Consider the following 22,433-nt stretch of genomic DNA (forward strand, 5'->3'; position numbering starts at 1 on the left):
TTAAGTATTAAATGTAACAGTAAATGTGTCATATCAATATATTTAAGTATTAAATTAACAGTAAATGTGTCATATCAATATATTTAAGTATTAAATGTAACAGTAAATGTGTCATATCAATATATTTAAGTATTAAATGTAACAGTAAATGGGTCATCAATACTCAGGTATTGAATGTAACAGGAATGTGTCCTCTCAATATACTCAGGTATTAAATGTAACAAAATCTGTTGCATCATGTACCAGATGAATGAATAGCAAATCTGGTACATCATCATGATACAATGATGATGTACCAGATTTGCTGTTCAACCATCTCATTTTCTCTCTCTCTATTCATTTAGATACATAGTGACTCGTATTTGCTTTTAGAAAACAATGTAACTGAATTTCACCCAACAACAACATTTTATAAAAATCTGCTATTTTAAACCCTAATTATTAACTGACAATAAGCAAACTTCCTACCTAAAAAATATGAAACACTTAAATGACAGGCATTTCCAATTAAGCCAAACAATAACGTTTAATTTGACAAGGCCCTCATTGATGATGTTGCAAGAAAGTCTGATTGGAGAAAACAGATTTCAATTTCAACAAGTGGCTTTTTTTTTCCTTTCAAGCTTTTCCTTGTATTGTCTACATGTAGTCTGCATATTCTAAAACTGGGTTGCATTTACCCTCTCATGTAGGAAATCTTTCATAAAATACTGTTCCCACATTTCCGAATACCTTCAAACCATATTTTGATGTTCTGTTGTTATTGTTGTTGTTATAGGGTTTAATGCCATTTTCAGCACAAGATAGGCTATACATCGCGGCCAGTATTAATGGTGGAGGAAGAACCCGGGAAAACCCCGGAACGAACCACCGACCCATGAGAAGCTACCAGCAAGCTTTCTCACATATCCACATTTGCCGAGCCCGAGACTCGAACCCACGCAGACAGAGGTGAGATGGCAGTGATCCGTGACAGAGAGCGCTTTAGACCACTCGGCCACTCAGGGCCCCGTTTGATATTCTGTACCAAATTGTAGGTTTCTATAGTTCATGACAATGAATGATGACTGTACATGTGAGTTATGAAAAGGTCTCAGTTAAGTATTACCATCTCTGATAGACAAGGGTATCTGATTTCGGTGCTGATGTGCATTAAGATTTATTCAGTGGAGGTTATAAAACAACATAGTACAAATTAAAACTGCAATACACCATCACATAAAATATATTAAGGATATGTGAATGAATAAACATTTAATCATTTCCACTGTGGTCCTTACTGCATTCAGCATAGTTCAATGACATATGTTGATTTAATCTTTGAATATTGTGCACTGTATACACTCAATAGATTTGGGCATTATGACAACTGCATGGTCTTTTAAATCTGAATCTGTCCGTAAAATGACCTTTTATAAATTAATTACCTTAATATTCCAAAGCAAATTACAGTATTAAGCTAGGTTACACCTTAACACCTGGATATTACATAGTGTAGTGGGTGTGAAATCAGTGGCTTCTAAACACAGATAAAAAAAAAATGGATACATGTGTGTGCTGCAACTGTTTTCTAGTAGAGTCTTTGCTCAAAATTTTTTTAATGCTTAAATGTATGAAAAAATATATGCTGAGACAACCTTTGCTCCTTGCTAACATGCACAAGGTCAAACCTGGGTATATTGAGTCTATACAGGCATGCACACAAGTACATACTTCTGATCTAGAGATCACACATTGTCCACATTAAATCTACCTGAATCTCACCTGAACATCCTGTCATATATGTATCTTAATTCTTGCACTGATGATAGTGGAATAACAATTCTGTAGTGCTTATTTCTGGACAACAGAATGAAAACAATATTATCCAAGGTCAAGAAAATACAGTGAACCCAGTTCAGAAAATGTGTACCTACCCCAGTCAAGATTTAAAGTTCATTCACTTGGCTGAGACAAACAAGGTAACCCTGAATGTAGATCTATTTTTAACTAGCTATGTCCTTGCACTAGTAACACAAATTAGGTGTAGAATTATCTAGTACAGACAGTCCTAAACCAAACAGTTGTGACCGAATTTGACAAACCAGGCGACCCTGGCATTCACGTTCACATTACTAGTTAGTATAGGATTCACATACTAATTCAGTTTCCGTAGTAAACCTATGCAAACACCATGATATTAAAAATTCAATAACTTTAAATTTTTGAGTGCTCATGATTAACCTAAATTTATCAGTATAGATGAAACCTGGATGTTAACTTCTTTGTGGAGGAAAGGATATGAGCCATGGCATTTTTTGGACCTGCATGTGTTTGAATCATGTGCTTTCAACTCTGCACCAAAGAGTCAGGTACTAATTTTAGTAATGAGTGTTCCAAATTCAAAACTCTTAAAGAACAGAAATTCCATCAATAAAACAATATCTTTATTTTTTTTTTCTTCTTTTCACTTGCAACTACGATAAGCTCTCAAAAGATTCTTTTTCCTAAAACATAACTTACATTATTAACCAATTCTGGTCAGCCAAACCCATATATACTCTATTTTATGTTCACTCATTTCCAGGCTGGTTCCCATTGTTCCATATCATTAGTACCATGTGTTCAAACCACTAACCTTATTTTTACCAATTTATACACAACCTGTAACCACAACAGTTTTGAGTAGGTAGGTAGGTATAAGTACATGTATAGGTAGGTAGGTAAGTAGGTAAGACAAAATCCCAAGTTTCCTGAAGAGGGCCCTAGTATTTTCCTTCCCCTATCTGGGAAGACTAAAACTTTTTTCCTGAAATAAAGAGTAGCCATCCCCAAAAAAGAATGCCTACAAGCTCCATGGCCTATATTCTCTGGTACATTTAAGACTGTAATGTCTATAATTTGTCGGTAGGCTTTTCATACCACTTGCAGAAATAATTAAACCCATTATTAAAAATATTCATTATTACTGTCTTTATATTAGTTGCTTAAATTTGAACACTTTTTTGTTGGGAAAAAACGTTTTTGTACAAAAAGAATCTGAGGACTATATGTGTTATTTTTGGAAATTCATTATCTATCAAAATTACATTATATTGTTAGTCACATGTTAGTTTACAGGGATGTATGGAGTTTTATGACCATTTTGATCCTCAGGATGAACTGTATTCTGGATTGTAATGTCATACCATACATCCAGTTAAACTAACATTTAAAGAATTCATTACCTCATAAATATTACATAAAAATGATAAAATTTAGATAGCTGCCATTGTTGGCTATGCAGATGGTTGTTACAAACATCTCATTAGTTCTAGCAGTTAATTCCCATGGGCCAAAAAAATGCTCTCCTAATGAATGACACATCAGCAAAGTCTAGCCTCCCTTTTGGTGGATAATATCCATGGGTAAATAAACCACACAGTAACTTGTTTCTATATATATTAAAATCATTTATCATTGAATACATTTCACTCATTTATCCAATATTTGCATTTTAACTTCTGTAGCTGCAATTATCTGGTATTTTCTTTTACCAGCTGTCATGTGATTTATTTACACCCTGCTTGGAGCCGCATGATCTAGTCATGTCCTTCTTGGAGCTCTTACACTCTGCTAGAATACATTTAAATAGAAATACTGTTTTTTTTTACATCTTGATATGCCTAAAATTTTGTTTATGAGGTGATACAAAAAATAAAGATGATATAAAGGTACATAAACGCCTTAAATATTCTCAGCATGTTTTTTTTTTTGTTTCTAATTTCATGGTGTTTGTTTTTGTAATCATATCATTATGTTTTTTATCTTATAGGTGTTGTCTAATGTTGTAAAGCGCTTAGAGCTTTTAAAGATTAGGCGCTATACAAAGACCTCCTTATTATTATTACAGTATCTGAGTAAATACTTTTCAAGCTATTACAAAGGAACAATGTGTCCAGCTTGGCTTTTATTAACTTTGCTAATTTTTACCTGAAATTTTTTAAAGTCTTTATTGTCTCTTTCTTCTTTGTTGAAAACCTTTTCTTACAATGATTTTTGACATTAACCTACAAAGAATTAACTTTCAAGTTTCTAACTACAGAAATTTGGTCGCTTAAGAGATTTTAAATACAATTATATGTCATTCTGAGAAAACTGGCAGGTATGGAATGAAAGATCATATCAAGATTAAAAATTTCTAAATTTAGTAACTTGTCCAAAAACCAGTAAACAACCTAATGTAGATTACCTTGCCCTTACCTTTCCAAAACTACTGAACCCATACAAAGAGAATTTGAAGTGGGTGGAGTCTGGGAAGTACAAATTACCCAATCATTTTCGTATGTGAAGGGCACATTTATCAAATATCATCAAACAATTATACTGTCAAGGCAGCACTCGGTCAATGAACAAACTAACCCTATCTAGGGCAACTATGAAGAGATAAAATAGAAACAGAATTCCTGACCTGAGCGAGCTATTAAACTATTTTGGGCAAGTTCATGGTAAAATTCTTAATTAACTTTGTACTGTCATAATCATCACCTCAAGCCTCTGAAAACCTCAAAGTAGATTAGTTCTTCAGCTAACTGTGTTACCCTCATATAAACAAAGTCATTAGTATTGTTATTATTATTATTATTATTATTATTATCATTATTATTATTAAGACCTAATACCCATATAATCAGATTCATAATTACAACAAAATGATGTAGCAGTCTAAGTTGACGACATTGTTACAATGTATCTATAAATGTATACATTACTGAAGTAACAGGCAAACAAGCAGTGTTAAAGATGATGCAATAGCTCAGCAACAAATTCAGAGACTTTACCAGTCCTATTTCAACCTGCAGCTGAGAGGGAAAATGTGTTTACTGACTGTTTATTTAAACTGTGCTGATATTTACAATGACTGAAAAACCACCCCCCTGTAAAAATGGTAATTATAAGAACAAAAGAAAAGAACAACTTTAGCTTTCATGATTGTGCTTTAATAAACACTCCCCATCTGGAAAATGTAATGCCAACCTCCCTTGGGCATTAATTACAAAATATATGGTTACTCAAGCCTGTCTTAACTGCAGACATGCCAACACTCCTGTTTTTTGCAGGAGACTCCCTGAGTTCAACCACACACCCTGCACTATTATTTTTTTTCTCCTAGAAAAATTTGTTTCATCAACAACAAAAATTTGGGATAAATTCATTTCATTTAATGAAAAATGTTTTGGAAATTCCCAAATGTGTAAGACTGGAAGTGTGCAGTTCTTTGAAAAGCATGCAAACTTGAATCCATATGTTTAGTGACAGCTTCTACAATGTCTAAAAGAAAGGGAGATTTGGATGAAGTTGGAAAGTGAAAAAATATAAAACTTCTTTCCAAGCTTCTTATAGCCTGGAATTTCCATGCCTGACTCACGGAAGGGATAAATGTACAATGTTTTGCAAGATGTGCAATTCATGTTTCAGTGTTGCCAGTGGCAGGCACGATGATTGTGGTCGACATCTCCATTCACAAAAGTAAGTTTTTAATCTTACTGTTTATTTTTATGGCCTTAATTGTATGCTGCAAATTTTAATTTGAGTGCCAGCATTAAAATTATGATTATATTTAGCGAAATCTAGGATACAATGATAGATCGGTTAAATCAGGTACAGCTGAATAAAGAACAATTGAATTCATCTGCATATAATAAAAATACTAAGACTTCATTATTATTATTATTTAGCCATAAACCTGAAAATGTACTTTAACAATATGGATTATCAGCTCTTTCCTAAGAACGTACTTGCCTACGATATATAGTAAGATTGGGAAGAGAAACAAATACTTAACTGTGCCTGAAGTTTTAATAAAAAGTAAGAAACATTAAATGAATTCAATTTATATTCTGTTATCTTTTGTTTCTCAGCCATGATTTTAAATTTCATGTATTTTACTTCACAGGCACTTAACATCTGCACAGACAAAGAGAAACACCCAGGATGTGTCAAATTTTTTCAAACTTGTGGATTCATCCCTTAAAGAAGCTGTGACCAAAGCTGATCACTTTTTACTGGGTTTCTCGTTGAACATAATATCCCTCTATCTGCAGCCGATCGTGCAGGTGCCCTTTTCAAGGCTATGTTCCTGCATCCATCCCATTCAGCATACGACATCATTAAAAAAATATCAGTGTGGACAAAGACAACAAGTATTGTTAAGGAATTGGCAGCAGCTTCTACAGAAACTTTAGTTCAGACAATGAAAAGTGGGTCATTTAGCATTGTTACAGATGGCAGAAATGACAGGGGAGACAAGTTATACCCACCTGTTGTTCACTATAGTGAAAATGGAAATGTGGGAACAAAACTTCTAACATTATTGGAGTGCACAGAAATGGAAACTGGGGAAAACATCGCAAAAATGATTGACAACAAATTTGAGGAAAAAGGCATCCCTTAGAAGAATTGCACTGCATTCAATACAGACAGTGCCAATGTTATGATAGGAATGAAGAGTAGTGCCTATGGATTTCTGCTGCAAAAGCAGCCAGAGTTATATGCAACTGGTTGCATTTGTCATCGACTCCACTTGGCTTGTGAATGGGCTTACAATGAGCTTACTGTTAATGTAGAATCATTCTTCATGACATTTATTACTACATGGAAAAGAGCACCAATAGGATGCATGCATTCATACACAGTGAAGAAGAAGGAGGTGTTAATATCACTAAGGTGTGCAAGCATGGCAGTACTAGCTGGCTGTCTCTTGGAAAAATGACAAAATAGGTACTCAAGCAGTGGGATCCACTTACAGCCTTCTTTAAGGCAGAGTGCAAAGAGAAGTCTGCCAGTAAAGAAGTCAAAACAAGATAAAGTACGGAAGCCAGCCACTCTAGGAAGCAGAGACTTCTGGAAAATTTAAGGTCCAGGACGTTTAAGTTGAACCTCCTCTTCTTGGACTTCATCATTCCCTTTTTTGACAGGTTGAATCTTGAGCTGCAGTCAGAAGAACCAATGATCCACAAACACGCTGCCCAGATAAAAGAGCTTATCAAGCAGATTATGGCAATGTTTGTGAAACCTTCTGCCATGATCTTCAAGGATACAGAATCTGTCAACTTCCAGATTGGATACAACATCAAGAAGGATGAAGAAATAATGATTGGTCAAGCAGCTTCGAGCTTCATGCAGGAATGTAAACTTTCTAAAAAGAAGGCTGACTCGTTCTTTACCTCTATAAAAGCCTTCTTTACAAAAGCATGTAACTATCTAATTAAGCATGGAAATATTTCAGAGCCTCATCATAAAAATGCACTTGTAGCAGATGTGACAAAGAGGCCCTTCACTGGCTTCACAATGTTGGATTTCTTTGTGAAGTGGTTTCCAGCAATCATGACAGCAGGAGTTTGACTGTATCTGCTGCAGATACAGTTTTCTCAGAACAGGTTTAAGAACCACCTCCTGGAATGCTGGAGTCTAATTCAGCAGCTTTCTTGGACCAAACTTGGGTGAAGACTGGTGAGATTAGAGGTAACATGGGTCATGCAAAATTTGGACTTCTTGCCAAAGTGATGAGCCATGTCCTTGCCATCCCTTACAGCAATGCAACCTGTGAAAGAATATTTAGTTTTGTGAGGAAAAATAGGACTGACTTCAGGAGCAGTATGAAAACTGAGACACTAGAAAGTCTTCCTCTTGTTAAACAAGAAGGTATTGTTTGCTCAGAGAGACAGTTTGACGAAGTTATGTTTAAAAGATGCAATAAAGCAACAACCATGTTTCTCCATAAGGTAACTTCACATAACCATATATTTAGAGTTATTTCAAATGTAACAAAAACTGCACAGTTAACTGTGACATATATATCTTATTCTATGCACTTAATCATTTTCCTTTAAGAAATCCATTATACTTCTTTATTGACATTTTTTACTCAGTTGTTCGGTCTGACATTTATCTCCATTTCTGAGAAAAGAAGCAAAAGTTTGAGATTGCCATGTTGCAAAACATATTCTTTAATCTCCTTTAAATGTTCTATGTTTGCAGAATGTGAAATAACCCAAGGCAGAATTTCACCAACAGATGACTCATTGTCACTATCAGTCTGCTGTTGAAGAAGTACCCGATTTACCTGGATGCTATTTTGCAAGCGGTCTCCTCTTTTTCACTTCTTTCAATTACATAATTCTTTCTTCCAGTGTTAGAATTATTCTTAACTAATTGGAGGTTCTGCCATTGTTATTAGTGTTAATGTAATAATGACTAGATGTATTTCGTTTTTTATCAGGTTTTGGGGAAATGTGGAATAAATATATATTAAGTACCAATGAATGAAATCAAAAGACATAATTAACTCATCAAGAAACAATACATTTATTCTGAGACGAAGTTTAAATCACCAGCTTTATACCTCGATAAACAAAGGTTGCGACCATCTGCACCCAGGTAAACATATAGTGGCTTGATCAAACACCATAACAAAAGAAATTATTTTTAAAATAAGAACCCAGAAATGATTCTCACTTACTAGTATTAAAGACAAAGACCTCATTCACCCCCACCCCCCTTTAGGCATTATGGATTAACTGGAAAGACAAACAATGTACTCAACCATATAGTGAAGCCCTTTTAAAAGATTTCTTACTGCGACATCAGGACTACCGGCGTTGTGTGGGTTTTCACAAAGATAAAGAAAAAATACAAACCTCTAAATTGTCTGCATATGTCCAATCATTACTCCCTTTGATGAAAAAATGGTTAATCTTACTGGCTATTCACTTGACTTTGGCACTATAATGGCAGTTAGTGACATATACTTTAGTCTGGTTTACTGTAGTTTACAAGTGACACCATACGCTGACCTGTAAATTTCACAAAACTGGTAGCTAGCCAATGTTTTTTTAAATACCTTATTAGAACAGTCTTCACTATTTATGCAGTTGTTGTTAAAAAGGATTAAAGATGGTTAGTGGTGTTTATCTCGCTATATGGTTGTTCAACTGTAGTGTAATTTAATGTGCACTTTGTCTGCATACTACAATATCCTGAGCTCTTGTGTTAATAATGGATTAAGTCAAGGTCAGTGGTGTCGATTTGTTTTTTGCCGATGCAATCATTCATAGCAGTGTCAAAATGCATATTTTGCCAAGACATCATGGTTGCTGGTTGCATTCAGCAGGTAGACGCTCATAACAGAGCATTTATATTGTAAAATCAATCCGTGCATCATGATTGTGGTCAGAAATGACAGGTGGTCACTCATAGCAGAGGTCACTCAAGACAGTTTTTACTGTACTTTTCAATTCCTAAAGCCCAAAACATTCAACAAAAAAATAAAATAAAAATGCATTACACAGTAAACTGTAGCCATATTAAATGTAGCTTTTGTCATCAAAGATGCCAACCCATGAGCATGTTTATCAGGAATTTTAGTGTCAGTTATTTGGAATGCAGGCAGTCCACCAAGAATGGAAACAAATTTATAAAAAACTATACAATCATATTTCATTTTCCTAGGAGTTTAGCATACTTAGACACAGTAATAAAAAGTTCCAATGAGACAAAAGGTATATCCATTTCTTTCATTCCTGTAGCGTGAATTCCTTCAACCTTATGAGCAAAAAGCAACAACCATAAAGACAAGTTTTCCTCATTAATTTTTCTGCATCCTTGTCACCATTCTGCACCTTTTCACAGCACAAGTAACTGGTTTCTTGTTATGTACATTCTGCCTTTTACACTATAAAATTATGTTCTGTTTACCATTCTATGACTTGTGCTGAAGTAATTATTTTTACTTCTACCTGTGTCCACAATGAAAACTACTGTTCAAAATTATATCCAATCAAATTTCTGCAATTTTGTTGACATAATTCAGAACGCTGAATTTTCACAAAACATTTGTGTGTGTGTGTGTGTGTGTGTGTGTGTGTGTGTGTAGGATTTTTAACATAGCTTTAAAAGATTTTCAGTCATTTTGCTATGACGTCTGCAATGTGGATGTTTATAGTGATGTCTAGCACTAAGGCATCATGCCGCAGACATGTAGCATGATGTCCCACCCAGTCATATTATCCTGACACCAGGCCGACCAGTCCTAACACTAATTTTCTTATTGCTGAGTGCCAAGCAAGGCAGCTGTTAGTACCATTTTTGTATGTCTTTGGTATGACTAGGCTGGGGTTTGAACCCACAACCTCCCGCTTCCAAGTCAGACACTCTGACCACTAGGCCACCGGAGCAGTCCACAAAACATTTGTAATAATTCTACAAAATCTGGAATGGTTGGCATCTCTTGAATGCCTAAAACTAGTGACCATGACAAACTGAAGGTATATTCAAGTATAGGATTCTGAGTGAGTGTTCCCCCAGATATAAAAGTACCATAATTTGAAATGTAAATGCAACAGCAGAGTTGATTTTGATCAAATGAACATACATAAAAAAGAATGGGCTTATAGCAGGAACTATATGCCGAAAACTTGGGAATAAGTTTTCAAAACTAATTCATTTTCATTTAGTAGCCAATGTGCATGGATAAAATACACAAATACACTGCTTATCAAATCTCTCATTAAAATAAGGAAAGATATCATTAAGAAAAAGCTAACTCACCTCTCCCTCTGGTTTAGCTGGATAAAATGTGTTTGAAATGAAAATCCTCAGTTTCCTTTTTTGCTGTAACGAAGAAAAAACATAACTTTTATATAAGCTGAGAATCAAATTTTCGTAAATCATATATTTTTGCAAAATGTAGTTTATGTGGCATATTAACAACACTAAACTTTTGCTAATTAATGATCTTCTACATTTATACAGTATTACCCAGGATAAGACCTACAGGGTAACCTATATAATTTTGTCAAAAAGTAGGGGTATGCTTATTATCAGATGAATACAGTACTACAGAGTACAATTCAACCAATCTTAAGCAACCAGCTGTGGGATACAACAATTTTGGCTGTTTTATTGGAGGTAGCTATGAGAGGCAATGTATTATTAATTCATTTATTTTGAGTCTCGGTCTTGGAAGTTTTTTAAAAAAATATTATATTTATTCAGTCTTTGCATATATGAAATGGAAAATGAGTTTCACTGTTTCCATACAAGGATTTTTTGTTTTTAAGGGAGCATGCACTGGAATTTCTTGTGTAGACAAGGGTACCATAAATTGTATATATGCATGCCCTGTATTTAACAGTCAATTAGGAGGCACTAAATGTAATGTGCAGTAACCATTATTGTCTCATTAGACATAGCATGACTGTGAGCTGTGAAAATGTCACCCTAGAATCTATAGGTTTCTTTACTGCAGTAAATCAAGCCATCCACAAAGTTTTGTCAATGTTAAATAAAAGATATAATGTTGTTGTACAGAAACCATTTTTCTTCCTGCAATTGCCTTTTACTTTTTGAGCCCAAAACCAATAGGGTGTTTCCTTGCTGCAATTGCAAGCTATCCACAAAATTCAGCAATTATTTGATGTAGAACTAAAGTTACTGTGCAGAAACCATTTGTTTTTTCCCCACAATGACCCTGACCTTGGACCTTCTGACCCTAAAATATACAGGTCTCATACTAGGATGGTGGAATATCATGTCTATCTTGCCGAATCATTGAAACTCCGAGAAGGACTTTTGCTAACTCAAAAAATATGAGGCAAATACCCCAGATTATTCCAGGTGCATGGGCAGTAGTTCCAATTATCACTGATAATCAATTAACAACAGCAGCAGAAAGAATCAGAATCAGTTAATGGTGTGTGTGATTTAGATTTTTCACAGAGCTTTAAAAAAATTTCAGTCAATTAATGGGAACAGTTATGTTTATTTATTTATGTTTATTTAATTTATATTTTGTGTTGGCTTTTGTACTTTTCTATTGACTGACCTTTTTCCATAATTCAAGAATAGGTGTTTAGGCCTGCATGCTAATGTGCTAATGTCTTGTACAGTAAACAAGTTTACTAGGTTTGAGTTCTATACAGCCTTGATTCTGACTTTAGAATTTTCCAGAAATGAATTTTGTTGACAGTTTGATGGAAATTTCCATTAAGATGACCCTAATTCTGGTTCTGTTATCGTGCCTTAGGTTTTTATATCACGGTTGATTAAATTAGAATTACTCATTCCATATCTTAACAACAGTCTTAGTGGAATCAATTTAAGTTGTGTTTCAGTTAATATTTGAGATGATTTATTTATTTAAACTATTTACTGAAATTACAAAGTGCTCAATAATAAAAATTTTGGACTAAATCATTATTGTGAGATTTTTGTGAATTCATTCAAGGAGATTTTGGATTATATCATTTTGATACATCAAGACTGTTAGCACATAAATACTATTCCAGGCTATTAGCACATAAACACATTCAATATTGGAATTCATTCCAAACACCACTGGAATTCATTCAGAATACTTGATATATCTGGACTTATGATAGAACTTTAAGGACTATTTCAGATTTAAATCACAATACTGTAAAAGTTCTTTATAAATGTTCACTTTTATATTCTTGGGAAATAAATTATTCGTTAAAGTTTATAAAACTTGTTTCTTTTTGCTCTTTTCTGTTACTCTGTTTAAGACAACAGAGTCATACCACTGTACATATCTTTTCTAACCTAAGGACAACCAAAGATGAAACAAAAACAGTTGGAAGGTAAAAGTGGAAGTGTTGTACATTAAATTTCACTTTAAGGGGAAAACATTTTTGTCACAGAAGCCACTGTTAACATATATACTTGCTTATAAGTAGGGTCCAACTGCAAACAACACTGATCTGCCACTGTATGATGTGCTGACAGATTGTTCTACTAGGTCCATACAGTTTGCAGATGGATCTGAATTATATACAAGTATATACAGTATTGGTTGTATTAGATGAAGAAGCAGAATGAATAATATAGTTCATTAGTATTAGTAAACAATTTGTGGGATTACCATAAAAACGGTAAATACTAAATAATCTGGGGTTTTATAAGACAACTCAGGTAAGTAATATTATCTAACTTTGCCTTTAGCACTTTTGAAGTTTAAGAACTGTCAAATTAAGAATTTAGTAATATGTTTTTTTTTCTTCAAAGTTATTATTTTATGCCACTCTTGCACACAATGATGTTAAACTGGGAAGGGAAGTAAAAAAACCCCCACATATCTAGTACTTTAATGTTAAGAACCAGGCCTCTGAATCTGCATTTCTTGGCTTACTGGAAAATTCTTACACTCCAGTCTTGATCAGATGACAAATAAAAAGAGAAAACCAACAGACTATAGAAAACTTTACTCATGATAATAAGTGTCATAAAATATGAATTTCATATTACAAAAGTTACAACAAATAAATTCTACCTTTAATGGCCGTTTGAGAGCTTCCTGAATGTCCAGGCGTTTTCTCATGATTGTAGCATCTAATTTGCGTTCGAAGGCAAGCAGATCCATGTATGCCTGAGATTCTGGTACCAAGTCTCGAACCTACAACATAAAGACATTATATCTAACAAGGGGTCTGGCATACTTTGTGCTACCCAGAGTCTACCAACATGCCAATGCTGGGGTACTATTATGTCAAACTGATAGCTCACTGGGCTACTACCCTGATTCTTGTTCTATGTTTGTTTTTAAAATATAGCTTTAAAAATATTTCATCACTAAAACAGATTAGTGTAATCAACAAGCATATACCAAACAAGTACAAAGCTTTCAGTAATCCGCAGTTGCAACTGTAAACACTAATTATCATGCAGTAAATAAATTCAGACTGAAGTGATCCACACATAAAAATGTTGACCCTTTTTACAAAATAATGTTTGCAGTTATAACTGGCACTATATAGTCAGTAATGTGCTGATGTTCCATGAAACTACATACATACATACATACATACAGGGCATAAAAGATGAAACAATGAAAAAGAACATTCTTTTATATGATATAAAAGTAGAGGTACAAATAATGAGTTGCTAAAGATCTGAGATTAATGCTTTTTCTTTCTTATAAACAATGTTCTTAAAATCTGCTCAAGAACTATTATCACTTTTTCACCCTGAGGCCTTGGGTGTCTGAGTGATCTAAGGTGTTCGCCTTTAAAGACCCCTCAAACATCTCACTTTTGTCTGCACGAGTTCGAGCCTTGGCTACCAGTAGCTTCCCTTGGGTCGGTGGTTCTTCCGCCACGAAAATATTCTGGCCGCCATGTATAGCCTATCATGAGCTGAAAAAATTCACCAAAACATTGTCCACCCCTAGAAGTCGATTTTACGAGGTGAAAGTCACAGGCTCTGAGCAACCTTGTAGTAAAAGCTAGTATCTTATCTGAAGCATACATAGTTCATGCATCAGTAATGATCTCAATTAGCCACTAAACCTAAGGCCTGTAATCCACTCATTTCATTGTTTATCTGTTCACATATATGATTAATCTGCTGATGGAATGATAATGTTAATACAGAAAGTTTACCAATGAATACATGTATTTATTCCCAATTTACTGGTCAGAAAGGTCCTTTTGTGTTAGGCTTAGGATATATATTGCATGGAAGAATCTATGTGGTCATAAGATAAAAACAGGAACACTGGACCCATGTTAGACATGCACAAAATATAGGTCACAGTGACCTTTGGTTGTAAAACTAGTACTAACAGATATGCATTCAAGTATCAAGTTTTACTGCTAGGACACAAGCAGCACATAGTAAATGAACCTTAAACAAAAAAAAGAAAATTTGCTAAAGTAACTAAGGCATGGAATATTATATACATCACAGAAAACTCTTTTTGAAGTCAGCAAAGAGTAAAAAATTAACATAAATGCAAATCTTCACCAAGAATGTACAAATAATGAACATGTCTGTACAAAGATAGCCACAATGGCCCTATCCTAAAAGGGTCGGTGCTAAGAAAACCCCTTTAAACTGCTGCCATATATAAATGCTTTTATATATGTGGAGAACTGATGCTGGAGGCAGTAGAACTGCTTGTATCTACAACTTTAAAAATGGTTTGCATACCCTCTGAGGCAAAATTTTGTCTGCCACTTTTTTCTTTTTCTTCCTGAAAAGAAAAAGTGAATAAATGTAATACCAAAGAAATGTGTAAATATTTCAGAACCAGTGCAATAATTCTATGTTACTTAATTAAAAAAATGCTCTTGTATTAAATATGTTATGCATTCAAGAAACATACTAACATGTTGATACATACCATTACTATGGTCTGCAATATAGGTCACTGCATCTACCATCAATATTACATGCATATATTCTGATAATACTTGTAAACTGACTTCAAGGAATGTGCAATAGTCTTCTACGCTGGTAAATGAAATTTGTATGCAAAGCCTTCAGTATGAGTGAGTATGACCTTGGACCTTTTGCCCCCAAATGAACAGGCTTCTTCCCTCAAGTAATCTACATAGTCTGAGTGAGTATGACCTTGGACCTTTTGCCCCCAAATGAACAGGCTTTTCCCTCAAGTAATCTACACAGCCTGAGTGAATATGACCTTGGACCTTTTGCCCCCAAATGAACAGGCTTCTTCTCTAAAGTAATCTACATAGTCTGAGTGAGTATGACCTTGGACCTTTTTGCCCGCAAATGAACAGGCTTCTTCCCTCAAGTAATCTACATAGTCTGAGTGAGGCCTATGATGTAGAACTAATTCCATTGTGCGGAAACCATTTTCTTCTTTCAGTCAGTGACCTTCAATTGTGACATTTTGATCTAAAATGCTACTTGGTTCCTCCCTAACCCTACTGTAGTTAATACACAAAGCTTGGATGAGGTATGTCATATAAAACTAATGTTATCATGCAGAAACTAAGAAATGTTCTATTTGTCATCTTTGACTGCATAGCTTTCCATATATATATATATATATATATATATATATATATATATATATATATATACAGAATATCCCATTCAACACATAATTATCTATTTGTCATCTTTGACTAAATAACTTTCCATAATGTCTCATTCAACCCATAAATGTTCTATTTGTGATATAGACTAAATAACTTTCCATGATGTCTCATTCAACCCATAAATGTTGTATTTGTGATATAGACTAAATAACTTTCCATAATGTCTCATTCAACACATAAATGTTATATTTGTGATCTTAGACTGAAAAACTTTTCCATAATATCTGATTCAACACATAAATGTTATATTTGTGATCTTGGATTGAAAAACTTTTCAAAATGTCTCATTCAACACATACGCTTTCATTTGCTGCTGCTGTTGTTGTGCTGCCCTTGGGTCTGGAGGTCGCTTGCGGTCCATGGGGGTCTGCATTCCAGGGTGGGGTGGAGGAGGCATCCCTGCTGACATTCCAGGGCGGGGTGGCATGCCTATTAAATATAATAAAAATAATAATAAATATAATAGAAAGGATTCAGGTCATGACAATAACCAGAATTTAAATTAAACTGATCTATTTGTAATCTTCTTTCCTTTCGTTTTCACCAATAATTTAGAACAAAGTTATGCAAGCCACTCTTAAATTTAAACTTTAAAATTGTGCATCTGCCATTTTTTTTAAAAACTGTCTCTGTTATGACAAGTTTATGTTTACAGAAATCACTGCCTACAATTCCAGAATTTTTAAAAAGTTCATTTTGGAAGTGCCTCCATGAAATGCTATTTAATCTCCATCCAAGTGAACGATAACTGTTTACTTTCCTTACTGACCGTGGTCAGGTCTGGTAATCAAATACCGACAATGAAGCTAGACTGTTACTGTGGTTCAATGTCATCAATATCCTTAAATCTGATGATTCTGTTAGACATTTTTTCCTAAGGATGAACTCCATAAGATCATAACAAAACCCAGGGATAAGAATTATGAATACTATAAGAATGGTACCAACAGCTGCCTTGCTAGGTGATCAGCTTTAAGAGGTTATTGTCTTAGGACTGGTCAGCTTTGTGTCAGGATAATGTGACTAGGTGGGACATTATGCTACATGTCCCAGTGCTAGACATCACTATAAACTGTCACACTGCAGACATCATAGTGATATGACTGAATTTAAAAAAAAAAACTAAGTTAAAAATCAAAATCACACACACAAACTCCCACATTAAATACATCATGTCAGACACTTGATATTGTGCTGACAGAGGTGAGTTTTATGAGTGATCTGTAAAGGTTAGGGTCTTCGGCCACTCAGCTTCATGGAGCACCTGCATTTTAATGAAGTACATAATAGATATAATTCTGCTATGAATAATGAAATGTGATTCATGACCATACATGTCTTATAACAGGAACCATGTTGCAATGAGGGGCATTAAAGTGAGGGAGTCCTGTATTTAGAAGAATTCTTACCATAGTAAAACATTAGTTTTACAAAGAAAGACCTAAAAAAAAAATCACCTTTCTTGCAATTTTTGTTGCTGTGGGTGATAACAATTTTAATCATGGATATGGGTTAGTAAGTAAGGATGAAACACAAAAGTGGTCTGTGGAACCCGGTGCATTGATTTTTCTTCCCTTGCAAGTAAGTTGATACAAAATTTTAACGATGATGATTACAGAAAAGTGACTCATATATGTGACTCCATGCTAATGATTTGATTAGGTACTGCATGAAAGACAACAGCATCAAAGTCATGAAACTTGAAAATCAATCAGACACTAACTGAAGAGCTGTAGATAAGCAATGGCCATTTATGTTTACTGACGTCATGAACAGTGCAAAAATATGAAGCAAAATTCTATTTATTACAAACTGTTAAGAAATAATTCTGAATCTATAAATAACAGCTCTATTTTAACTGTTGTTTATAACTAATGGCAAGGCATACAAAACAGGTGTATTAATACACAACTAGTTCTTTTCTTGCATCTTAAATTAATAACTTTCACTTTTCTGTTACACAAAATAATTTTAACACATTAAACCCTGGAGGTTTTTGTCGTTTTCGTCTGAAATTTAAGTAGGAAACACATTTTGAAAGCTATTTCTAAATACATCCTAAAACACCAACTTCCAGGTGATCTTCCAATAACATACTGCATAGTTGTGTTAGAAACATAATTTTTCATTGGCTATTTGGCTAGCGCATGAGCAGAAGGGTGAATATTGGTGTTCCTCAAATATTTTTTTTTGCTTAATAGACCCATTATTTTCGTATCGAGACCACTCTTTATTCCAAATGCCCATCTTATCCTATTTTTTGCAAAGGTTCATCTGTCTGTTTGCAGTTCATATCGGTCTGCCTTAGATCTGAGACCAAAATGTCTAAAATCCAGACACAAAATCCGGACACAAAACTGGATTCCAAACAAGGACGAATTTTGGGTAGAAAAAAGTCGGGTCCAAAAAATAGTTTTTTTCATCTGTATTTTGTAGTGCAACTAGATATTCCAGATTATTTGGTATCATTGTTGAGCTACATCTGTCTACCTTTCTATAATACCATCCACTTTATTGTATCATGCATGACCTTGACGCTACAGAGCTCGGCAGTAGGCTACTACCTCGTGCCCCGTTAAGTCGTCGCTGGGGGTTAATGTGTTAAAGGAATAATATTAATGCATGAATGTTAGTAAAATCCCTAAACAGTCCCAATATGGATAGCACATCTGAATCAAGGGTCAGCTCAATCATATAAAATTAATAGGCATGTAATAAAGAGTATTAAACAGGTATATACTAAAGTTTTAAATAGGCATTTAATAAAGAGTATTAAACAAGTATGTAATAAAGTATTAAATAGGTATGTAATAAAGAATATTAAATAGGTATGTACTAAAGAGTATTCAAATTTTCTGACATTATTATTTTGTTACAAATTTAAAGAAGTTCATTAATTACTCATAATCTGAAACACCTGTTCAGGAAGATCATTTGCAAGATCATTATTGAATTTCAGGATCTGAGAACTGTTCAGAAAGATCATTTGCAAGTTCATTATTGGATTTCAGGATCTGAGAACTGTTCAGAAAGATCATTTGCAAGATCATTATTGGATTTCAGGATCTGAGAACTGTTCAGAAAGATCATTTGCAAGATCATTATTGGATTTCAGGATCTGAGAACTGTTCAGAAAGATCATTTGCAAGATCATTATTGGATTTCAGGATCTGAGAACTGTTCACAAAGATCATTTGCAAGTTCATTATTGGATTTCAGGATCTGAGAACTGTTCAGAAAGATCATTTGCAAGTTCATTACTGGATTTCAGGATCTGAGAACTGTTCAGGAAGATCATTTGCAGGATCATTATTGGATTTCAGGATCTGAGAACTTCAGGAAGATCATTTGCAAGTTCATTACTGGATTTCAGGATCTGAGAACTGTTCAGAAAGATCATTTGCAAGTTCATTATTGGATTTCAGGATCTGAGAACTGTTCAGAAAGATCATTTGCAAGTTCATTATTGGATTTCAGGATGTGAGAACTGTTCAGAAAGATCATTTGCAAGATCATTATTGGATTTCAGGATCTGAGAACTGTTCTGGAAGATCATTTGCAAGTTCATTATTGGATTTCAGGATGTGAGAACTGTTCAGGAAGATCATTTGCAAGTTCATTATTGGATTTCAGGATCTGAGAACTGTTCAGAAAGATCATTTGCAAGATCATTATTGGATTTCAGGATCTGAGAACTATTCAGAAAGATCATCTGCAAGTTCATTATTGGATTTCAGGATCTGAGAACTGTTCAGAAAGATCATTTGCATGTTCATTATTGGATTTCAGGATCTGAGAACTGTTCAGAAAGATCATTTGCAAGTTCATTATTGGATTTCAGGATCTGAGAACTGTTCAGGAAGATCATTTGCAGGATCATTATTGGATTTCAGGATCTGAGAACTTCAGGAAGATCATTTGCAAGTTCATTACTGGATTTCAGGATCTGAGAACTGTTCAGAAAGATCATTTGCAAGTTCATTATTGGATTTCAGGATCTAAGAACTGTTCAGAAAGATCATTTGCAAGTTCATTATTGGATTTCAGGATCTGAGAACTGTTCAGAAAGATCATTTGCAAGATCATTTTGGATTTCAGGATCTGAGAACTGTTCAGGAAGATCATTTGCAAGTTCATTATTGGATTTCAGGATCTGAGAACTGTTCAGAAAGATCATCTGCAAGATCATTATTGGATTTCAGGATCTGAGAACTGTTCAGAAAGATCATTTGCAAGTTCATTATTGGATTTCAAGATCTGAGAACCGTTCAGGAAGATCAGTCTCAAGTTCATTATTGGATTTCAGGATCTGATAATTGTTCTAAAGATATAATTTTTGTTCAAAATTTAAATTTAGAAAAAGAGTAGAGAAATCTGCAGACTCAGGACAAATCAACTAATTCAAAAGTTCATATAGAGAATGAAAAACATCCATAAAAATAATCTGACCTAATTAATGTTATTTGTGAAAAGCAATATGATAAGTTTAAATGTTCCACTCCCCTCCCCCAGCCAAGTTCAATATCCTTCACATTAACCATTCTAATTTTGCACCAGATGAAATTTTAAAAAAATTGTTGAAGAACTATATTTTCCCAACTATATTACTTGAAGCCATATGCCTGTAGGCTTTCATCCTGTTTTGCACACACGTTTTTGACAAAGATGTCTGTGATAGATACATAATTCAGTATGTTACTTTACTGAAATCAGGAGGTTAGGATCATGTGTCAAAATTCAATTCTGTGTATCATGTGTAAGATGAAACAAACAAAAAAATACAAATATGTGCATAACATACACAAACCCCCTTCCAAATATATAGCTGGTATAATAATTGAAGTAACCTTGATTCAAGATGCAGGAAGCTTAGGTCAAGCATCTAAGTAAAGCAAGGGCCATAATTAAGGCTAACTCCAGGTGCCAAAAAAAAGGGGTGAAAATCAAAGTTAGGTTAGGTCTTCTTGAAATTAAAACTGTGATCAAATTTGGTTTAATTCCATGTAGTTCTTCAAAGTTCTCATATGGAAACAAAAAACATGCTTTCCATGCTGCAAGAGACGAAATCTAAATAAAAACGAGACTTAACAAAGTCAAATTTTGATGGATACTAGTGAAAATAAAAGCTGACTCAGTTTTTTTTGTATATTAAGCCTCATATTAAATATATTTAATTTCATGTAGTCCTTAAAAAGTTTTGATTGGATACAAAAAGTAAAAGTAAACACATTTGGGAAGGATGTACATACTGACATACATGGGTAACACTGTACAATTACCGTTTTTCTTGGGCACTAAACATTCAGAATACTCAACCTAATGAGGGAGGATGGAGGATTTTTTCCCCCTGAGGGATTTAACTTAAGGGAAAAGATTTACCTCTGAAGAAGTAGCACTTCTAGATGTTTACCTCCTAAGAATGTATATCCCAGTATGACACTATGTAAAATATAAAACTTGACCTTTAATAACTGCAACATTCCTTACTTAATATTCATGAAATTTTCTCCAAAGCCTTGTCATCAATCATTACTTTTTTTTCAAGAAAAAAAAAACTTTTAAAATAAAATAGCTATGTAATTCAGAAGGCAGACTGTTATTTTGCTGTTGGTAAAGGTTGACTACATAACCTGGAGCCTGAACTTCATCCTATCCCCAAACCGTGCTACCCATCTGCCATGTAGTGAATCAAAATGTTCACAAGCAAATGACCAAGATTAAGCTGCCTCAAAGGCTAAAAGTTTTTTATTTGTGCCCAGATAATGCTAGATCAGTTACGATGGCATATCCCTAGGCAAGGCACTTTACTCAACTTCCTTGGTACAATATAACCTAAGTACTGATATGCTGTTAAAAGCAACCAAACAAATATACTCATGGATACAGGGGTTAATTAGGGATTTTGTTCATATGGGTTCAATTCTCAATATAGTTTTGCTTAAAAAGATCAACTCTGCAAATTTGCAAATTAAAAATGTGCCATTTTAACTGGAAAAGGTGAGATGAGTTGACTGAATCCCAAATCCCCTCTTGATCCACCACTGGGATACCTTCCCATGCTAACATCTGAGCTGCGGAAAGTTCAGTAAACTCCCAATTCATGTGTATTCAACTTACCCTCATATCGCATTTACATGAAATCAATATTCATAGCAGAAAAATAAACCCCAAGACGCATGTCATTAGCATATATGCGCTAACATGCAGCAATGGGTTCCAAAGCAGGAACCACCATTTTTTATGTGTTCAGATGGGATCAAGCTTCAGCTTCCCAATAATGGATGAATTTGAGTCACACACGAATTCGAGATAAGTGAGATTTTTCTGGAACACTGGGTATATTGTACACAGAATCTAATGTTAGATAACTGAGGTAAAATATATAAAAGTTTAATGTCTGACAGTAAGAAATATAGCACAAATCTTCAAACAATTTCTACTCAAATTTTTTGTGTGCCATCTTCATCTGACGCAAAACATCTCCAACACCATGCACACATGCAGCAGCATATGTATGTATAAGCAAAAGTCTTGAATCACTTAGTTTCTATC

At 34.3% G+C, this 22,433-nt stretch overlaps 1 protein-coding gene across 2 annotated transcripts in view; it reads right to left on the reverse strand.

Moving 5' to 3' along the window:
• The window catches only part of LOC149776322 (SWI/SNF-related matrix-associated actin-dependent regulator of chromatin subfamily D member 1-like), a 135,194-nt gene that overhangs the window by 28,904 nt on the left and 83,857 nt on the right, over positions 1-22,433 (reverse strand). For both annotated transcript variants that reach the window (XM_089942817.1, XM_089942816.1), the window contains 4 exons: positions 16,181-16,310; positions 14,965-15,007; positions 13,307-13,429; positions 10,567-10,629 (listed from right to left, as the gene is read on the reverse strand). In XM_089942817.1, coding sequence (XP_089798943.1) covers positions 10,567-10,629; positions 13,307-13,429; positions 14,965-15,007; positions 16,181-16,310 — 359 coding nt within the window. The remainder of the gene's footprint in view (positions 1-10,566; positions 10,630-13,306; positions 13,430-14,964; positions 15,008-16,180; positions 16,311-22,433) is intronic.

This window comes from Sinohyriopsis cumingii, chromosome 18 (assembly GCF_028554795.1).
Source record: "Sinohyriopsis cumingii isolate HCF-2022 chromosome 18, ASM2855479v2, whole genome shotgun sequence".
Classification (NCBI taxonomy): Eukaryota; Metazoa; Mollusca; class Bivalvia; order Unionida; family Unionidae; genus Sinohyriopsis; species Sinohyriopsis cumingii.